This window comes from Myotis davidii, unplaced genomic scaffold, assembly GCF_000327345.1.
Source record: "Myotis davidii unplaced genomic scaffold, ASM32734v1 scaffold803, whole genome shotgun sequence".
Lineage (NCBI taxonomy): Eukaryota > Metazoa > Chordata > Mammalia > Chiroptera > Vespertilionidae > Myotis > Myotis davidii.
In genome coordinates this window covers 3,986,223-4,003,458 of record NW_006295567.1, presented here as the reverse complement: position 1 = coordinate 4,003,458, position 17,236 = coordinate 3,986,223, and the positions used below count along the sequence as shown (strand labels likewise).

At 34.1% G+C, this 17,236-nt stretch overlaps 1 protein-coding gene across 1 annotated transcript in view; it reads left to right on the top strand.

Annotated features, from left to right (window-relative positions):
• The window catches only part of ADGRB3 (adhesion G protein-coupled receptor B3), a 669,006-nt gene that overhangs the window by 349,851 nt on the left and 301,919 nt on the right, over window positions 1-17,236 (top strand). The window contains exons 13-15 of the mRNA XM_006770359.2: window positions 870-1,019; window positions 2,067-2,142; window positions 15,539-15,641. Coding sequence (XP_006770422.1) covers window positions 870-1,019; window positions 2,067-2,142; window positions 15,539-15,641 — 329 coding nt within the window. The remainder of the gene's footprint in view (window positions 1-869; window positions 1,020-2,066; window positions 2,143-15,538; window positions 15,642-17,236) is intronic.

Sequence of the window (17,236 nt, the reverse complement as noted above, 5' to 3'; positions counted from 1 at the left end):
TGAAACTCAGCCAGTAGTGCAGTAATATATTTATACAACTAATATCATTAAACTTTTCATTTTCATCCTCTCTTGCTTTAACTTACAAGTTTCTTTAGAATGAAATCCACTCATGAGGAGCCTAATGGTTTCTTACTTTTGCCTTCCTGTTGTGATAGCTTTTAGAGATTCCCTATCATCTTTCCATTTAAATCCTTCATGGGGCACCTAAAACCAATGTAGAACAATTATGGTCCTATGTAAAGGTTATAAAAATTACATTACTTAATTGAAATGTATGTAATCAATAAGTGCTTAAGTATTTATCATCATAATGTTATTATATGTAGTTTTATATGTACATACATATATATACAATAAATATATAATATTGAGTACTTATAATAAAACATATATCCAGGCATTAGCAAACATATAATTAGTAATTTTTTCAATATGTTAAAATACTTATTACAAATAAAGACAATTTTTTATTCATATATTTAGATTTAAATGTAAAATTTAGTCTGTGGGTCAAGTGTGTTAATCAAAATATTTAACAAAAAAAAATACAGCATGAGCTTTCTACAATTGAAATGGAGGCCTACTACAAATAACCTGTATGGTGATACCTGCTGGTACTTTTAGAATATCCACCCCACCATTGACCTTCATTGAATGATTCCTGCCGAAAGCAACAAAAACCCAGGTTGATAAGTAAAAGAATTAGCAACCTAATGTATATTGTTTCATAGAAGAAGTGTCTGTTTTGTAACTCTGATAAATGTAATTTTGGCTTGAAATTTTATTTTGAATATACGATATGGTTTAATATGATCACGTTTGATTGCTCTGGAAGGTTTGAGTTGACATTATTACTTTTTTAATAGTGGCCAGCATTCAGAAGCTTCCTGCAGCCTCTGTTCTGACAGACATCAACTTCCCAATGAAAGGACGGAAGGGAATGGTTGACTGGGCAAGAAACTCAGAAGATAGAGTAGTCATTCCGAAAAGCATTTTTACTCCTGTGTCATCAAAAGGTATGTATGTGAGATAACTTAGGTTTTGACAACATATTTCTGATAAGTTCACTTAATAAAAGTCTATATCATTGTATACTTGAAACCCATCTGGTTTTATTAACCCATGTCACCCCAATAAATTCAATAAAAATATTTTAAAAGAAGAAAATATTCTTAAACAGGATGCCAAGTATAGTATTCCATGGAGCCTAAGGGGGAAAAAAAGAAAAGATAAATATTTAAAAAAAATTAAAAGTATAAAAATAAAAAAAAGTCTAGTCATAAATCTCCATATATTAAACAATTTAGAAACAGTCACTATACTAATTTTGTACAAGAGAAAACTTAAATTTGGTCTTTAAATCTCTCAATTTATTGAAGCAAGGGATCTATTTAAATGGGAAAAAAAATACAAGTGCAAAGTATAGACCTAAGCTTGACATGGTCAGGTTTCAGTATTGACAGGTTTATCCCATTGGAAAGCCTGAGGCTTAATGTTTTAACTTCAGGTAATGACAATGTCTTGCATTTTCCAGGCAAAGTCATTTTTATTTCTTCCACCTCACATTTGTTACGGTTTGAAAATATTCTTTTGGTCTATAAAAACAGATTTAAGAAAAAGTTAAGTTTTAAGAACATCTTCGTTAGTCTCTAAAATTAATGTCATTTTAGACAGTGACATTGTGGTCTTAATTCTTACCTTGGAAATTTTGACCTCATGACTTAGAGCTGCAAAAGGAGAATTGGCTGTCTTTCCTCATATCTTTGGGACTTTAAACTTAATAGCTATAATGAGAGTTTCTTCTCTTAACCTGATGAAGGAAGGTTACTTCAAAGGGTGGTTATTTTCTGAGCCAAACCCACTAACAATACATCCTTTAGAGCTACAGTTAATGTGTGGAGTGTGGGGAATAACCTTCCCATTCATGGTTAAGAAGACATTTCTTTTACCCAGCTTTCATCAGCAAGTCCTGGGATCCCCTTATAATTAGTAGATTAAAGTTTTATAAGACATAGCATGCTTCTTGCTGTTTTACTAATATTTTAAAATTTTATTCTTTCTAGAATTAGATGAGTCATCCGTATTTGTTCTTGGAGCAGTCCTGTACAAAAACTTAGATCTAATTTTGCCCACTCTGAGGTAAGCTGCAAAGTAATAAGCTGTTGTAACCTTTGTACATTATTCCAAAAAATGTAATCATAGCTCATTTTATGAAAGTAGTCTGACAAGCTTTGTTAATACAAAACCCTTTTCCTAAGTGAAATAGAAAATACCAATTTAAGGAACAGTTTATTAGCATACTATGCATTTCAAAACAATTAGAAAGGATGATTTTGGTCTGTGAGTATAGCCCTGCAATTCTTTTGTGACTAATCTTGACTTGTCTTAAGACTGAGGAGGAGATATAAAAAACACCTCAAGTCTTTATAAAGGAATGGTTTGTTGTAAAATTAATGTATTCTCTATTTATTTGTACATAATGGTACTGTTCATAAACACTGCATAAAATTAAAAGAGTGTCATGATGACTGGGAATACATGGTTTTTTCCTTCATTTGCACAAGATCTCAATTTGTTTCTAAATATATACTCAATTATAGTTACATTAAGAAAAATGCTATTGTTCAATTAGAGTACTATTTTTGGAAGAAATCTTTTCATTTCTTTTTTTCCCAGTCATTAAAGAAACAATTACAAATAGTAACTCTACCAACATCCATTTGTTTTATCTATTGCTGTAACTAATTTACCTAGTCTCACAGGAGGCATCACTTGTATCTATTCGGATGGTTATGTTACCACTCATGATGACCTGTCTCCTCCATCACGCCTCATTTTCAAGGACTGAGATAAAGTTGTATTTCAGTTAAACACAGTCACAGTTGCAGTGAGCTCTTACTCATACCCTCATGAATACAACTTCACATTTTTAGGGAGGAGAGACTGTGAATGATGTGTACCATTATACCAGCGGTATAACAAATGGTCTAATAAATAAAACCAATTAGAGTTCAGTCCAGCAGAAAAAGGCCCCCCAAAGAAGCAACTAGGTTTTTGCAGCTGCAGTGAGGAGTCACAATTCTTTGGGGAAAGTCTATGTACAAAATTGCAATATAGTTGGTGAGTCATTAAGAGTCCCACTTGAGACAATGCAGGTTCTCCTTCATCTACAGAGACATTTATGGAAATTTAGTCTCCTTTAACTCTCTTCTCTGGGTGGAATTTGGGCTTTCTGAATTTGAATAGGTTTGTATTTGGTTTTGTTCTACTCATAACAAGTTATCAAAACTAATAAGTTTACTCTCAACTTTTCCACTGGCTTTATTAAAACACATTGGTATGTACAACTACCCACAGATAAAACTGATTTATAGTGGCACTGACTCTACGTTTGTGTATGATGTTCATTTGAGGGGAAATGAGCTGAAGTTACAAGTAACCAGACACTCTATGTTACATACTTATTTCCACAGTGAGTTCACTTGTGTGAAGTTCACCTTTCAAGAATTTGAGACACTTCTTTAAATCAGACGACTTGGGTTTTCATTCCAATTTAAAATAACCAAAAAATTTATAAACTTGTCCAGTCGCTGAATAATCATCTACCTTCAGTTCAACTTTAAAAATAGAAGCACTTCATGTGCAATTTCACTCTACTTACTGCTGAGGGGTATGGTGAATGCAAATAAAATATTCACCATAAGTGATTTAGACTGCGAATGAATTTCCCCACATGACTAACAAAGTTGTGTTGTGATTCATCTTGTTTTGTGTTATACCAGAGCTCAATCACCCACACAAGTAATATCAGGTCATTCCAAGTTTCATAAACCGATACAGTCAAGGGAATTGGAAATGTATCTAGGGATATCAGCTTTTTGTAAAAAGGAAACACACTTACTTAGCATTTCAACATTGTTTTAAAAGCATGGCGGAGGCAGAGGTCACTACAACAGGTGGGTAGATTAAAGGATGTATTATGGGTGATTTCATGGATAAAGCGGGGAGCCATTTGGAGCTTTGAATATCCCTTAATATCCCCGTGAGACAAAGAGATTCAGATTAGCCTTTGAGCAAGTCACTAACTAACTTTTTTTTTTTTTATAAAGTGGGGTTGACCGCAAAGGTTCTTTCCAACTTCAAAAACCCCCTGTCCTTATCACAGTAAAATTATGAACTTTTTAGAGTTCTGACATATTCCTTAGCTTTAAATCCTTGATAACCTTTGAATAAGAATTATAGCTATGTATACCAACTTATACTTTCTGTGAACAAAGTAATTAGGTAAATGACTATGGGAAATCAATATTCACATTTAGATTCATTGACCAGGAATAATGACATAGCAAGCTCAAGATGAAATATTTAAGTACTATTTGAAAAATGAAATATTAGCATTTACTTCTCATTTTCTTTTCTTTTGTACAGTAGAATAATCTAAGTGAGCATTTTTAGACTTATTATTTTTTCCTTTTCAAAAAGTTGTCCTACACAGTTTAGTGAGTAATTGTACCAAGTATAGATCTTCTACATAGAGTAAGCCTTTTAATGGGCAAGAGAGATACCTTGTTTTATAGTCATTCAATAAATATTTACTAAGCAGCAACCCTGCTAACCTTACTATCTTAATTCTTTCAAATTTCCTGAAAGGTCAAAATTCCCAGAACAATGCTTAATAAATTATAAAGGTACAAGAAATGCTTACTGGAATAATTGTCCTATATGATAGGATATCCCATATCAGCCATTTATAAAAATAGAGTACATAGAAATTTGGTGTTTAAAATATATTACATACATCTTGTTGTTTATTGTCTAAATTTGACTGAATTAAACCCAATAGGTAAGGCAATATCTTCTCATTCAAATTTAAAAAAATATCTATAAATTTACTCTATATGTTTACTTATTATTTACCAAATTTCCATAACACACTTACCTCAGTGATCATCTTACTAATTATCTGTTGACATTTTCTCAGCCAAGTTTCCCATGCACAGAATAATGTTAGGATTCTGTTAAGTTTCCAGGGATTTTATATTTTGATATATTCATTTTCAAAACAATACTTTACATAATTTTCCTCATGGGGACTAGAAAGAAGAACTTCATGTAATGTTTTGAATAGATATAATTTAAAATTTTTCCTTCATACAAAGACATAACTAACTGCATATTGACTCTTTTACTTAAAATTTTCTTTTCTTCTCTTGCCCTATTATACATTTAGCTATTCTCTTTGCTGCAATTTTTATGTTACTGCTTGATCATCTTTCCTTTTACATAAAGCATATTCAAATTATCTCTTCAAATGTAGGAAATACGCTCTACTCAAGTCCAAACTAAATATGTGCTGCTATTTTCAGCCTCCTACTTTTATTCTTCTTCAGAATAGTTTCTTACTGTACCGGTTTATGAAACTTGGAATGATCTGATTTAATTTGTGTGGATGATTGAGCTCTGATGTAACACAAAACAAGAAGAATCACAACACAACTTTGTTGTGATTAAAAAGCATAGAACCAGTGGGTATTAATGCGGCAAGGCCCTTTAAAGGTTAGTACCCACCAGAAATCTAATTTTTAGATGAAAAAACTGAGCTCCTTATTGCTTCAGTGACCTGCCCAAGCTTGTATGTCCAGGAAGTGACTAGTTCTAATCCAACTCCAGTATTCTGCCTGCCAAAACCAAGACTCTCCTCTAAGAGGCTAGCATCCATTCCTTTAATCAGTACATCCATGGGCCTGTATATTAATGTGTACACATATGTATCTTCTGCAGAAAACCTTGTAAGGCCCAGGGGGAGGTGGCCATGTGTAGGCAAGCTCAAGGTACTTTGGGTTCACCTTGGTGGCCCCAACTCAAGCTACTGATAGAAAGGCTAGAGGCTGTCACTCTTCCCACCCACTCAAGACCACTTTTGGGCCTGACAGGTGAAGGCTGGCCAGCCTAGGTCAGAGGGATAGTTAGGGGGAGGTGAGGGCACCTACACACAGGTCCCACTCAGGTCAAAGCACTAACAACCATTCACAACCTGGCAGGCACTTAAATTGCTGGTGAGGTTTTTAAACTGTAATAACCTTTTAGTTTGTCAATATCAAGATGCTTTAAAAATGCATTGCGATTGATACAGAAATGCCACTTCTAAGAACTGATCTTATGGAAATTATCTCTAAAGAAAAGAAGGTGCATCCAAGCATACACTTAAGCCAAAGAGGGCAAGAAACAGTTGTAAACAATTCACATTCTGATTCATTTAATAAAGTCAGGTTTTGGGTTTGTAGGAAAATCACAATACTTTTGAGTGTGGGAGTAATGTGTACTTTGCCTGGTAAGACATGGAGAAGATGTAATCCTGTTAAAAAATAATAAGCATTTTAATATAGCTATTAACATTCAAGATATTGTGAAGGATCTAATTAAAATTATATGCAAATTCTACTATTATTAAAATGCCAGGAAAAATACAGCTGATCAGAAAACAACCAGTGGCTGTTGGAAAATTATCTTTTAAAAATGAACAAATTCCAATAATGCAAAATCACATGAATTTGCTGTCAAGTGCACCAACCTAATGGAGATAAATCATCCTGAATTTTTTCATATTTAGGAAATGGAATTCATTAGAGTTTCCAATATTATGGGAATTAAAAGCAATCAGGAAAGCAATTGTACTAAGTAATATTGAAAATAATAAAGAAGTGAAAACAATCACTTTTATGCCAATACTTTCTGAAGGTAATCAACCTGAAGTAGTCAATTCTCTCAACTGCCCCTGTTCTTCAGTTTTAGGATCTAATCTTTGAAACTTGCTTCTACATTCTGAGTTTGAAATGAAATATTGTAGTTTTGTGATGGTCTGTAACTTGTAATAATGTCCTACCATGAGAAAATTAATATCATCTATGAGGATAACAGTTTGCTTGGCTAATGCTTTTAAATATTTTAGTATTATATATTCAGTATATTATTTACAAGAATCTGAATTTAATTTAGCCATATCTATTAAAAGTGAGTTTAAATCCCTGATTACTTAGCTTCTTTGTAGTCCTAAGTGTTAACGCCCTTTAGCAAACATAATTTCAAATTCCATTTAGTTTTCAAAGCTCTGTTAGCCTAACCCTAAACCTACATTTTAGCAGCCACGAGCTGATTTTAGTGTTACAAACAAATGTATGGAACTTAATACTTTTGATGAAGTCCCAAGTACCTAGGACATATGTGAAACCATCTATTTTATTTGTTTTTATTAAAATTAGGGGGGGTTAAAACAATTAGGAAAACTCTATTTAGAAGTTACATGAGCCCTAGCCAGTTTGGCTCAGTGAATAGAGCATCGGCCTGCAAACTGAATGGTTCCAGGTTTGATTCCGAACAGTGGCACATGCCCAGGTTGTGGGCTCGATCCCCAGTGGGGGGCTTGCAGGAGGCAGCCAATCAATGATTCTCTCTCATCATTGATGTTTATATGTCTCCCTCTCCCTTCCTCTCTGAAATCAATAAAAAATATATTCCAAAAAAAGAAGGTAAATAAACTATATTCTGAACATGGAAAGAGGCTACTCTAATTTTAAAATTTTTCATTAAATGATAAACATCTTTTTACTGTACTTTATCTGGTCATACTTTATTTGAACATTTAGTTCCATAACCCTCTCCACTGATATATCTCCTGTAATTGCATTTTTCTTAATGTGGTAAGACACACCTTACATGAAATTTACCCTCTTAACTATTTTTAAGTGAACAGAATAGCAGTGTTCACTATATGCACCTTATCATGCAACAGATCTCTAGAAATTTTTCATTTCATAAAATTGAAACTCTGTACTCCTTGAATAATAAGTCTCCTTTTACCATCTCCCCTAGCCCCTGGAAATCACTATTCTACTTTCTGTTTCTAAAAAATGGGACATTTTAGATACCTCATGTAAGAGGAATAATGCAGTGTTTGCCTTTTTGCAACAGGCTTATTTCACTTTAGCATAATGTCCTCAAATTTTATGCATGTTGTAGCATATGACAGAGTTTCTTTCTATAATAATCCTATATAATAAAAGCCTAATAGCACTGACCAGTTTGGCTCAGTGGATAGAGTGTTGGCCTGCAGACTCAACGGTCCTGGGTTCAATTCTGGTCAAGGGCATGTACCTTGGTTGCGGGAACATACCCAGTGGGGAGTGTGCAGGAGTCAGCTAATTGATGTTTCTCTCTCATTGCTGTTTCTAACTCTCTATCCCTCTCACTTCCTCTCTGTAAAAAAATCAATAAAATATATTTTTAAAAAAATCAATAAAAGCCTAATATGTTAAGTGTCTGGTCGTCCAGTTGGCCATTCAACCAATCAAAGCATAATATGCTAATGATATGCTAAGGCCACTCAATCACTCGCTATGATGTGCACTGACCACCAGGGGGCAGAGGCTTAACGTGTGAGCTGACCCCTGGTGGTCAGTGCACTCCCACAGGGGGAGCAGCTTCTGCGTTAAGCTTCTGCCCTCTGGTGGTCAGTGCGCTCCTAAAGGGGAAGCAGCTCCTGTGTTAAGCCTCTGCCCCTGGTGGTCAGTGCACTCCCACAGGGGGAGCACTGCTCAGCCAGAATCCCTGAGCCCGGCTCATGGCTGGTGATCACAGTGGCAGTGGCAAGAGCCGCTCCTGCCTCTCTGGCAGTGCTAAGGATGTCCACTCCCACAGGGGGAGCAGCTTCTGCGTTAAGCTTCTGCCCTCTGGTGGTCAGTGCGCTCCTAAAGGGGAAGCAGCTCCTGTGTTAAGCCTTTCATGCACCGGGCCTCTAGTCCTATATAATAAAAGCCTAATATGCAAATCAACTAAACGGCAGAACAACTGGTGGAACGACTAGTTGCTATGACACACACTGACCACCAGGGGGCAGATGCTCAATGCAGGAGCTGCCCCAGCCTGTAGGCCCCAGACCAACTAAGGCAGGTGCCAGTGCCCCCCATCCCCTGATCGCCCCACCAGTCACCCTGCAGAGGGTGGTGATAGGCAGGGGTGGTGGGGACGGTGCTGGCAAGCAGGCAGCGCCAGGTTGGCCAAGGCGAGTGCCAGTGGACCCCCCCATCATCCCTCCAGTAGCCCCACAGATCAACCCTGATCACCAGCCAGGCCTAGGGACCCTACCTATGCATGAATTTCATGCATCAGGCCTCTAGTAAAAGCATAATATGCTAATTAGACCAGACAGCCGAACAACCTTCCGGACAAAACTGGGGCTGCAATGCCTGAGCCCCTTGCACGAATTTTGTGCATCGGGCCTCTAGTCTTCTATAAGACTGGATAAAATTCCATTGCCTGTGTACCACATTTTCTTTATCCATTCATATCTGTCAATTGACATTTAGGAAGTATCTGCCTCTTGGCTATCATGAATAATGCTGCAGTGAACATAGGTGTGCGAATCTCTTTGAAATTCTGTTTTGAATCTATACCCAGAAGTGGGATTTCTGGATCATATGGTAATTCTATTTTTAACTTTTTTAGGAACCTCCATACCATTTTCTTTAGTGGCTGTACGGCTTACATTCCCATTAATGGTACACAGCAAGTGATTTAGTGACAATATAATGGAATCGCCAATTACAGGAGCCTCACTGCCTTTATTTTCATTGTTACAAATTGAACATAATTAAAGCATAGTGATTAATCACAAAAACAATATGTAATTATGTATGTGTTTTCCGATGGTCTTAGGCGACCCCTGTGAAAGGGTCGTTCGACCCCCAAAGGGGTCACAACCCACAGGTTGAGAATCGCTGCTTTAGAGAGATGTCTATGAAAGTTTTTTTGCCCATTTTTAAAAATCTCATTTTTCTTGTTGTTTTAGGGATTTCCTTATTTTTTCTCAATATTAACCTTTCATTAGATATATGGCTTATAAATATTCTTTATTATTCTGTAGACTGCCTTTTCACTCTATTGATTGTTTCCATTACTGCATAGACAATTTTTGCATTTGCGTTAGTACCATTTGTTGAAGAGATTATCTTATCCCATTGGGTAGCATTGGCATCCTTGTTAAAGATAATTTGATTATATGTATGTGAGGGTTTATTTCTAGGCTTTCTATTTATCCATTGATCTTTATGGCATTTTGACTTTCTGTAGTTTTGTAATATATTTTGAAATTAGAAAGTATAAAGCCTCTAACTTTGTTTCTCTTTCTAAAGTTTGTTTTGACTATTCAGGGCTTTTTTTTGAGATTTCATATGACTTTTATATATTTTTTCTCTTTCTGCAAAAATAATATTCATTGGGATTTTTATAGGCATTGCATTGATCTATTGGTCACTTTGGGTAATGTGGACATTTTAACAATGGAAAATCTTCCAATTCATGAACATGGGATGTCTTTGCATTTATTTGTGTTTTCTTTTATTTTTTTCAGCAATATATATATATATTTTTTTGGGGTTTTTGGTGTACAAGTTTTTCACTTCTTTGGTTGAGTTTACTCATTGCTAAATTTGATGGTATTGTAATGGGAGTTTTAAAGTTTAATTTTTTTATTACTCATGTGAGTGTATAGAATTGTAACTGATTTTTGTGTGTTGATGTTGTATCCTGTAATTTTGCCAAATTTATTAGTTCTAACATCTTTTTTTGTGGCATTGTTAGGGTTTCCTATATATAAGATCATTCCATCTGCAAACAGATAATTCTTTTTCTTCCTTTCCAATTTGTTTGCTCTTTCTTTCTTTTCCTTGCTTTGGTTAGGAATTTCAGTACTATATTAAATGGAAGGAGCAATTGATGGCATACTTGCCTTTTTCCTGATCTTGAAGTGAACACTTTCAGTTTTCCACCATTGAGTATGATATAGTTGTAGGTTTTTCATATATGGCCTTTAGTATGTTGAGGTACATTCCTTCTATACCTAATTTGTTGAGAGTTTTTTAACATAAAAATGTTGATTTGTTTAAGTGCTTTTTCTGTACCAATTAAGATGAACATACATTTTTTTTTACCTTCATTATGTTAACATAGTATATTACATTGATAGATTTTCATATGTTGAACTACCCTTGCATCTCAGCAATACATCACTTGATCATGGTGTATGATCTTTTTAATGTAATGTTGAATTTGGTATTATGTTTAGAATTTTTGCACCAATATCTACTAGGGATATGGGCCTGTAGTTTTCATTTCTTGTGATATCTTTGTCTGATTTTGTTATCAGGATAATGCTGGCCTCATAAGATGAATTTTGAATTAATACCTCCCCATCAGTGCTTTGGGAGAGTTTGAGAAGAGATTATATTTTACATGTTTGGGGGAATTCTTCAGTGAATTAATTTGATCATGGTCTTTTTGTTGTTATTGGGTGGTTTTTGATTACTAAGTCAATCTTACTATTTATATAGTTATGTTTATTTCTTCAAGAGTCAGTCTTGGTAGGAATTTGATTTCTTTTAAGTTACTCAGTTTATTGACATATAGTAGTCTCTCATGACCCTGTTTATTTCTGTGACATCAGTTGTAATGTCTCCTCTTCATTTCTGATTTTTCTTATTTGAATTTTCACTCTTTTTTAAAAAAAAGTTATTCTAGCTAAGAGATTATCAAATTTGTTGGTTTTTTTTTTTAAAAAAAAAAACAAGTCTTAAGTTTGGTTGAAATTTTCTATTGATTTTCTCTTCTCTATTTTATTTATTTATGCTCTAATCTTTATTAATTTCTTTCCTTCTGTTAACTTTGTGTTTAGTTGTTCTTTTGCTAGCTGCTTGCAGTGTAAAGTTAGATTGATTATTTGAGCTTTTTTTTTTTTGTAGGTGGAGGCATTTGGTCTTATATCTTTCGGTCTTCATACTGCTATTGTTGCATTCCATATGTATTTGTATGTTGTGTTTTTATTTTCATTTGATTAAATATATTTTGTAAACTTTTTCTTGTGATCTCTTCTTTGAGCCATTGATTGTTCAAGAGAGTATTGTTTAATTTCCACGTATCTGTGAATTTTATAGTTTTACATTGATTTCTAGTTTCATTCCACTGTGGTCAGAAAGAAAAACTTTTTTTCTTTTTTAAAATATATTTTTAATTATTTCAGAAAGGAAAGGCAGAGAGAGAGATAGAAACATCAATGATGAGAATCATTGATCAGCTTGCCTTCTGCATACTCCCTACTGGGGATTGAGCCTGCAACCCAGGCATGTGCCCTTGCCTGGCATCAAACCTGGGACCCTTCAGTCCGCAGGCCGATTCTTTATCTACTGTGCCAAACTGGCTAGGGCAGAAAGAAAACTTGATATGATTTTAATCATCTTAAATTTAAGGCCTTTTATTGTTTATATTTTTTATTGATTTCAGAGAGGGAGGGAGAGGGAGATAGAGAGATAGAAACACCAATGACGATAGATCAACAGCCTCCTGCACACCCACAATGGGGATTGAGTCTGCAACCCAGGCATGTGTTCTTGACTGGAATTGAACATAGGACTCTTCAGTCCGCAGGCTGATGCTCTATCTCTTGAGCCAAACTGGCTAGGACTGTTAAGGCCTTTTAATGACTCACCTGCGATCTGTCCTGGAGAATGATCGATATGCATTTGAGAAGAATATATATGCTGCTGCAGTTGGATGGAATGTTATATATGTCTGTTAGTCCAAGTGTTCTATAGTGTTGTTGAAATTCTCTGTTCTTTTTTTTATGCTATCTGATTAATCTATTGATCAGATCTATTAACAATTATTCTATTATTGTGTTACTGTCTTTCTCTTTTAAGTCTGTCAGTGTTTACTTCATATATTTGGGTACTCAGTTGTTAGGTACAGATATGTTTATAATTGTTATATCTACCTGGAGAATTGACCCTTTCATTATTTTACATATTTTTTATTTGTCTCTTATTACAATGTTTCGACTTAATGACTATTTTATGTGCTACAAGTATGGCCGTCCTTGCTCTCTTTTGGTCATCATTTGCATGGAGTATTCCTTTCCATCTTTCCGTTTCAGCCACGTATGTCCTTATACCTAAAGTGAATCTCTTGTAAACAGCTGCACTGCATTTTATAATCACTTTTTTGCTTTCTTTGAGATAGCCTTCATAGCTATCCGTAGTAACGTAAGCCTTTATTTAAAATGTGAAGAATAACTTAGGTCTCCTTTGAGTGAATAACTCTACCCATTTTTAAAGGTTATTGATGCCAAGTAACACAAGCTTCAAGGACAGGAAAGATTGTTATTACTCTAGTCATGAAATGCATTTGGCTGTCGATCAGCTTTCCTAGCAATGAATACAAATGCACTAGTAGACCCAGCCAAGAAGCATTAGTAGATCACACAGCCTGACATAAGGAGCCAGCTTTTCACTTATGCAAATTAGACTCAGTTGATTGAATAAATTAAAACTAATTTGGTACAGTGTACACTTTTTTAATAGGAACCTATTGCATAATATAAATTTGCTGATTGTTCCTTCATTGAACATTTTGATACCGTAATATAATTACATTTTAAATCGTCTTGATCAAAAGTTTGACTTTTTTAGTATGTGTTTACTTAATAAGGCATTCAAATATTTTTAGCACTAAAATGTGCCAAGCATAATGCGAATGAGGATATATAAATGCTAGATACAAATATTGCCCTCATGGAACTTCTAATCTTGTGGAAGGGGACATATCATAGCATTAATGCATGCAGTGGTAGAAATAAGTGCATGTTAGTAGCACAGGGTCGGAGGTAATCACATAAATATGATAAGAACATTCATCTGCATAAATATATTGACATACATCCTTTCCCAAACATATTCTAAATAAGCTAACACACACACACACACACACACACACACACACACACACACACACTCAACGAAAGCCATAAGGCATATTCCCTTCCTCTAGGGACCATCTTCATCAGGCCAGGTGAGTAGCTGATGAACCTGGCTCAGAGTAACATACCTTACAGAAGGCTGCTTATCTTAGCTACCTTTCTTTATCTTGCTTTCCACAGCCCAGTTTCCCAGAGTCAAAATCTCTACATATCTATACACACAAAGAGATCTTCATAACTCCCTTGACAAATTTATAAATTTCTGGGGTTATTTTTGTAAACTATGCAACTTTTTAAATAATACAAAACATCTGTATGCTATATATATCCTTCTCAATGAACCTTACCATTGATCTACTCACTTAGTATTAAATGAAATACTGGAAACCTGAGAGTGGGAGGGGATCAAGTGCAAAGAGGCTCAAGGAAACTGTTGAGGGTGAAGGAGCAGTTGTCTGTCTTAATTTGGTGGTGGCTACATGATAATTACAATTACCAAAAGCATTATACTCCCCACTTAAAATTGATGAATTGTATTATCTGCAATTAAAGCCTTAAACTACAAAAATGAGGAAAAAAAGTAAATAATTTTGTCTTTGAAAACTGTTGAGTTCCCAGAATTGTACATGTTCTATAGAAAAGCAGGTGGCTTATACTAAATCAAAAAGGGGGGCTGAAAAATATATTCTATATATGTATATATATTCTAGATAACCATTATGTTTCTTAAGCTGAGTAGCAGGTAGGAGGCACTGGGTAAATGGGTATTGGTTTTATTTTTTTTTCAACTATGTGTGCGTGTATGTATGTGTGTGTGTGTATATTTATATATATATATATATATATTTCTTCAGAAAGAAATATACTCCTTCAAAAAGCTAAAAGTACAATGACATCTTTAAGTCTCTAAATAATAGTACATGTATAGAATTTTTAAAATGTTGGATGAAACTCTATATGTGCAAGAAGGAGTTGGTTCAGCTTTATGTGTTTATATTTATGTATAATTTTTGCAGTTTGTAAATATAATTATCTTTAAAGCTTCTCTGTGAGTGAACTGTAGATGTTATGATAGTTTGAAAGGCAAATATGTTCCGTACACTGAGCATAATGAGATAAAGAGGTGGCCTGTAGATCTCCGTCACTGACATGAATGATGGTCAGTAATTATCAACAGCATTTATTTATATTTAAACTCTACTTGCTTTCATGCTACACCACAAAATCATCTTAATGAATTTGGAGATAGTCTTAAATGCCAGGACAGCACTTTGCAAGAAGAATATTTGGTCTCCTGGAGAAAACAAACAAATAAACAAATAAACAAAAAACCTGTTTGATCCATCTTGAGCTCAATGGATTATATTCATTTAAAGATTACCTGAAAGTTTAAATTCACAATCCATCTCTCTTATAGGCGAATCAGATTTAAGTAATTGAAAGCTTGCCAGTGCTTTTGCTTTTTCATCTTTCCTGCATCTAAATGATAGCAGTCAGCAATAGCTTCCCACTTTCCAAAATGTTCTAATCCACACAGGGTTTGTTTATAACAAAAAAATGAACTCTTCTTCCCATGAATAGCAGTTTAGTATCATGTTTTAAATCTACTTGCCCTATTTTTTTTTTGCTTAGGATTTATTTATTTAACATGCTATCCCAACATGTATTAAGCAATAGGAATTTATATTTGTCATCAGTCCCTTTTCCTTGTAATCATTATTTACTGTGTTTCAGAAATTATACTGTCGTTAATTCCAAAATCATCGTGGTCACAATAAGGCCTGAACCCAAAACAACGGATTCGTTCCTGGAGATAGAACTAGCTCATTTGTCTAATGTAAGTATTATTCACTTGCTTGTAGAATTTGTCTTTTAAAGAATATTACCAGTCGTGTTTTAACCGATAAGACCATAACATATTTTCTAGGCTTTTTAGAGTTGCAATTTGTTATGAGGATATGTATTTATAGAAATGAAATGCCATATTATTTTATGCTTTTGTTCATTATAAAATTTTCTTCAGTTTACCTGAGATAATGGAAAATTGTTTATCAGTGAACACATCATTTTTGGGCTCTGAGCTAGGCAATGGGGGAGATCATGATGAATAAGTACACGTCTCACCACAAGGTAGAGAAGACTGCCATGTAAATACATAGATTTAATACAGGGTGGGGCAAAAGTAGGTTTACAGTTTTTCGCATAGAAAATAATACAATAATTAATAAATAATAATACAATGATAAACTTTGTGTTTCATGTACTCACAACTGTAAACCTACTTTTGCCCCGCCTTGTATTTTAGTGCTTGACAATATGACTCTCAAATTATTTTAAGGAATGACTAATAAAAAGAGAAGGAATGCTGAAAAAAAATAAAATTAAGGGAAGCTGTCCAACCAGAAGTTAATATATATTTCTGATTCAAGAATGAATAGGTCAATAGGCAAAAGGGAGAGTCCAGTAACCAAGTTAATATATGATACAGAAATCATATCATATCAGTGGTGAAAATAATTAATTATTATTATTTGGACAACTGTTTAATCACAAGAAAAAAATTAAGTAACCTAGATACTTACTATATATTAATGTAACCTCTGGAGACAGTAATATTTGAAAGAAATAAATATGGTATGATATAAGAATGCTGCCCTACAAACTTTTGTAATTGGCACCCTGGGAATAAGAATTGCAAGAATGCAAGAAAATACATGGGCAAATAATCATATATTCTTCAGGATTCTACACCAACAGCAAAGATTATAAGGAAAAGGAATGCCTTTACTACATAAAATTTAACACTAATCCTATCTAATAAAAGACAAAAAAGGGTAATTAACCATACCTCTGCTACGCTTCCCATTGGCCTGAGGGGTCCCGGATTTGATTTGGAGAGAGTTCTGGCCTGGCTGAGGGACCCACCCCCCATGCATGATTCCATGCACCAGACCTCTACTTTAAAGATAAATGGCAGAAAAAATACATTTTCAATATATTTTTCAAACAAAATATTTGTATATCATGTTAAAAGCTTTTATAAAACCTCTAATAAAAATTATATATATAAACTTACCAATAGTAAAGGAAGCAAAAGACAAGAATAACCTTGCAAAGAAATTATATAAGCAATAAATAATATTATGCCAATATTACTAGCATCATTATTAATGAAGAATTGCTTGTTGGCTACTATTTTTGTCATAGAATTGTCAAATATAAAATATTTATATTCAATACTAAAGTTGGTGACATTTTAGAGAAATTAGGCAATTTTATAAATTCTTGTTGAATAAACTATGCTAATTTTTCTGAAAACCTTTTAAATGTTTCAGCTTTTAACCATCAATTTTAAATATAGGAATTTGTTCAAAGGAAATAAAGAAAAATTTGTCAGCATTCTTACATAACTATTTATGATAGCAAATTATT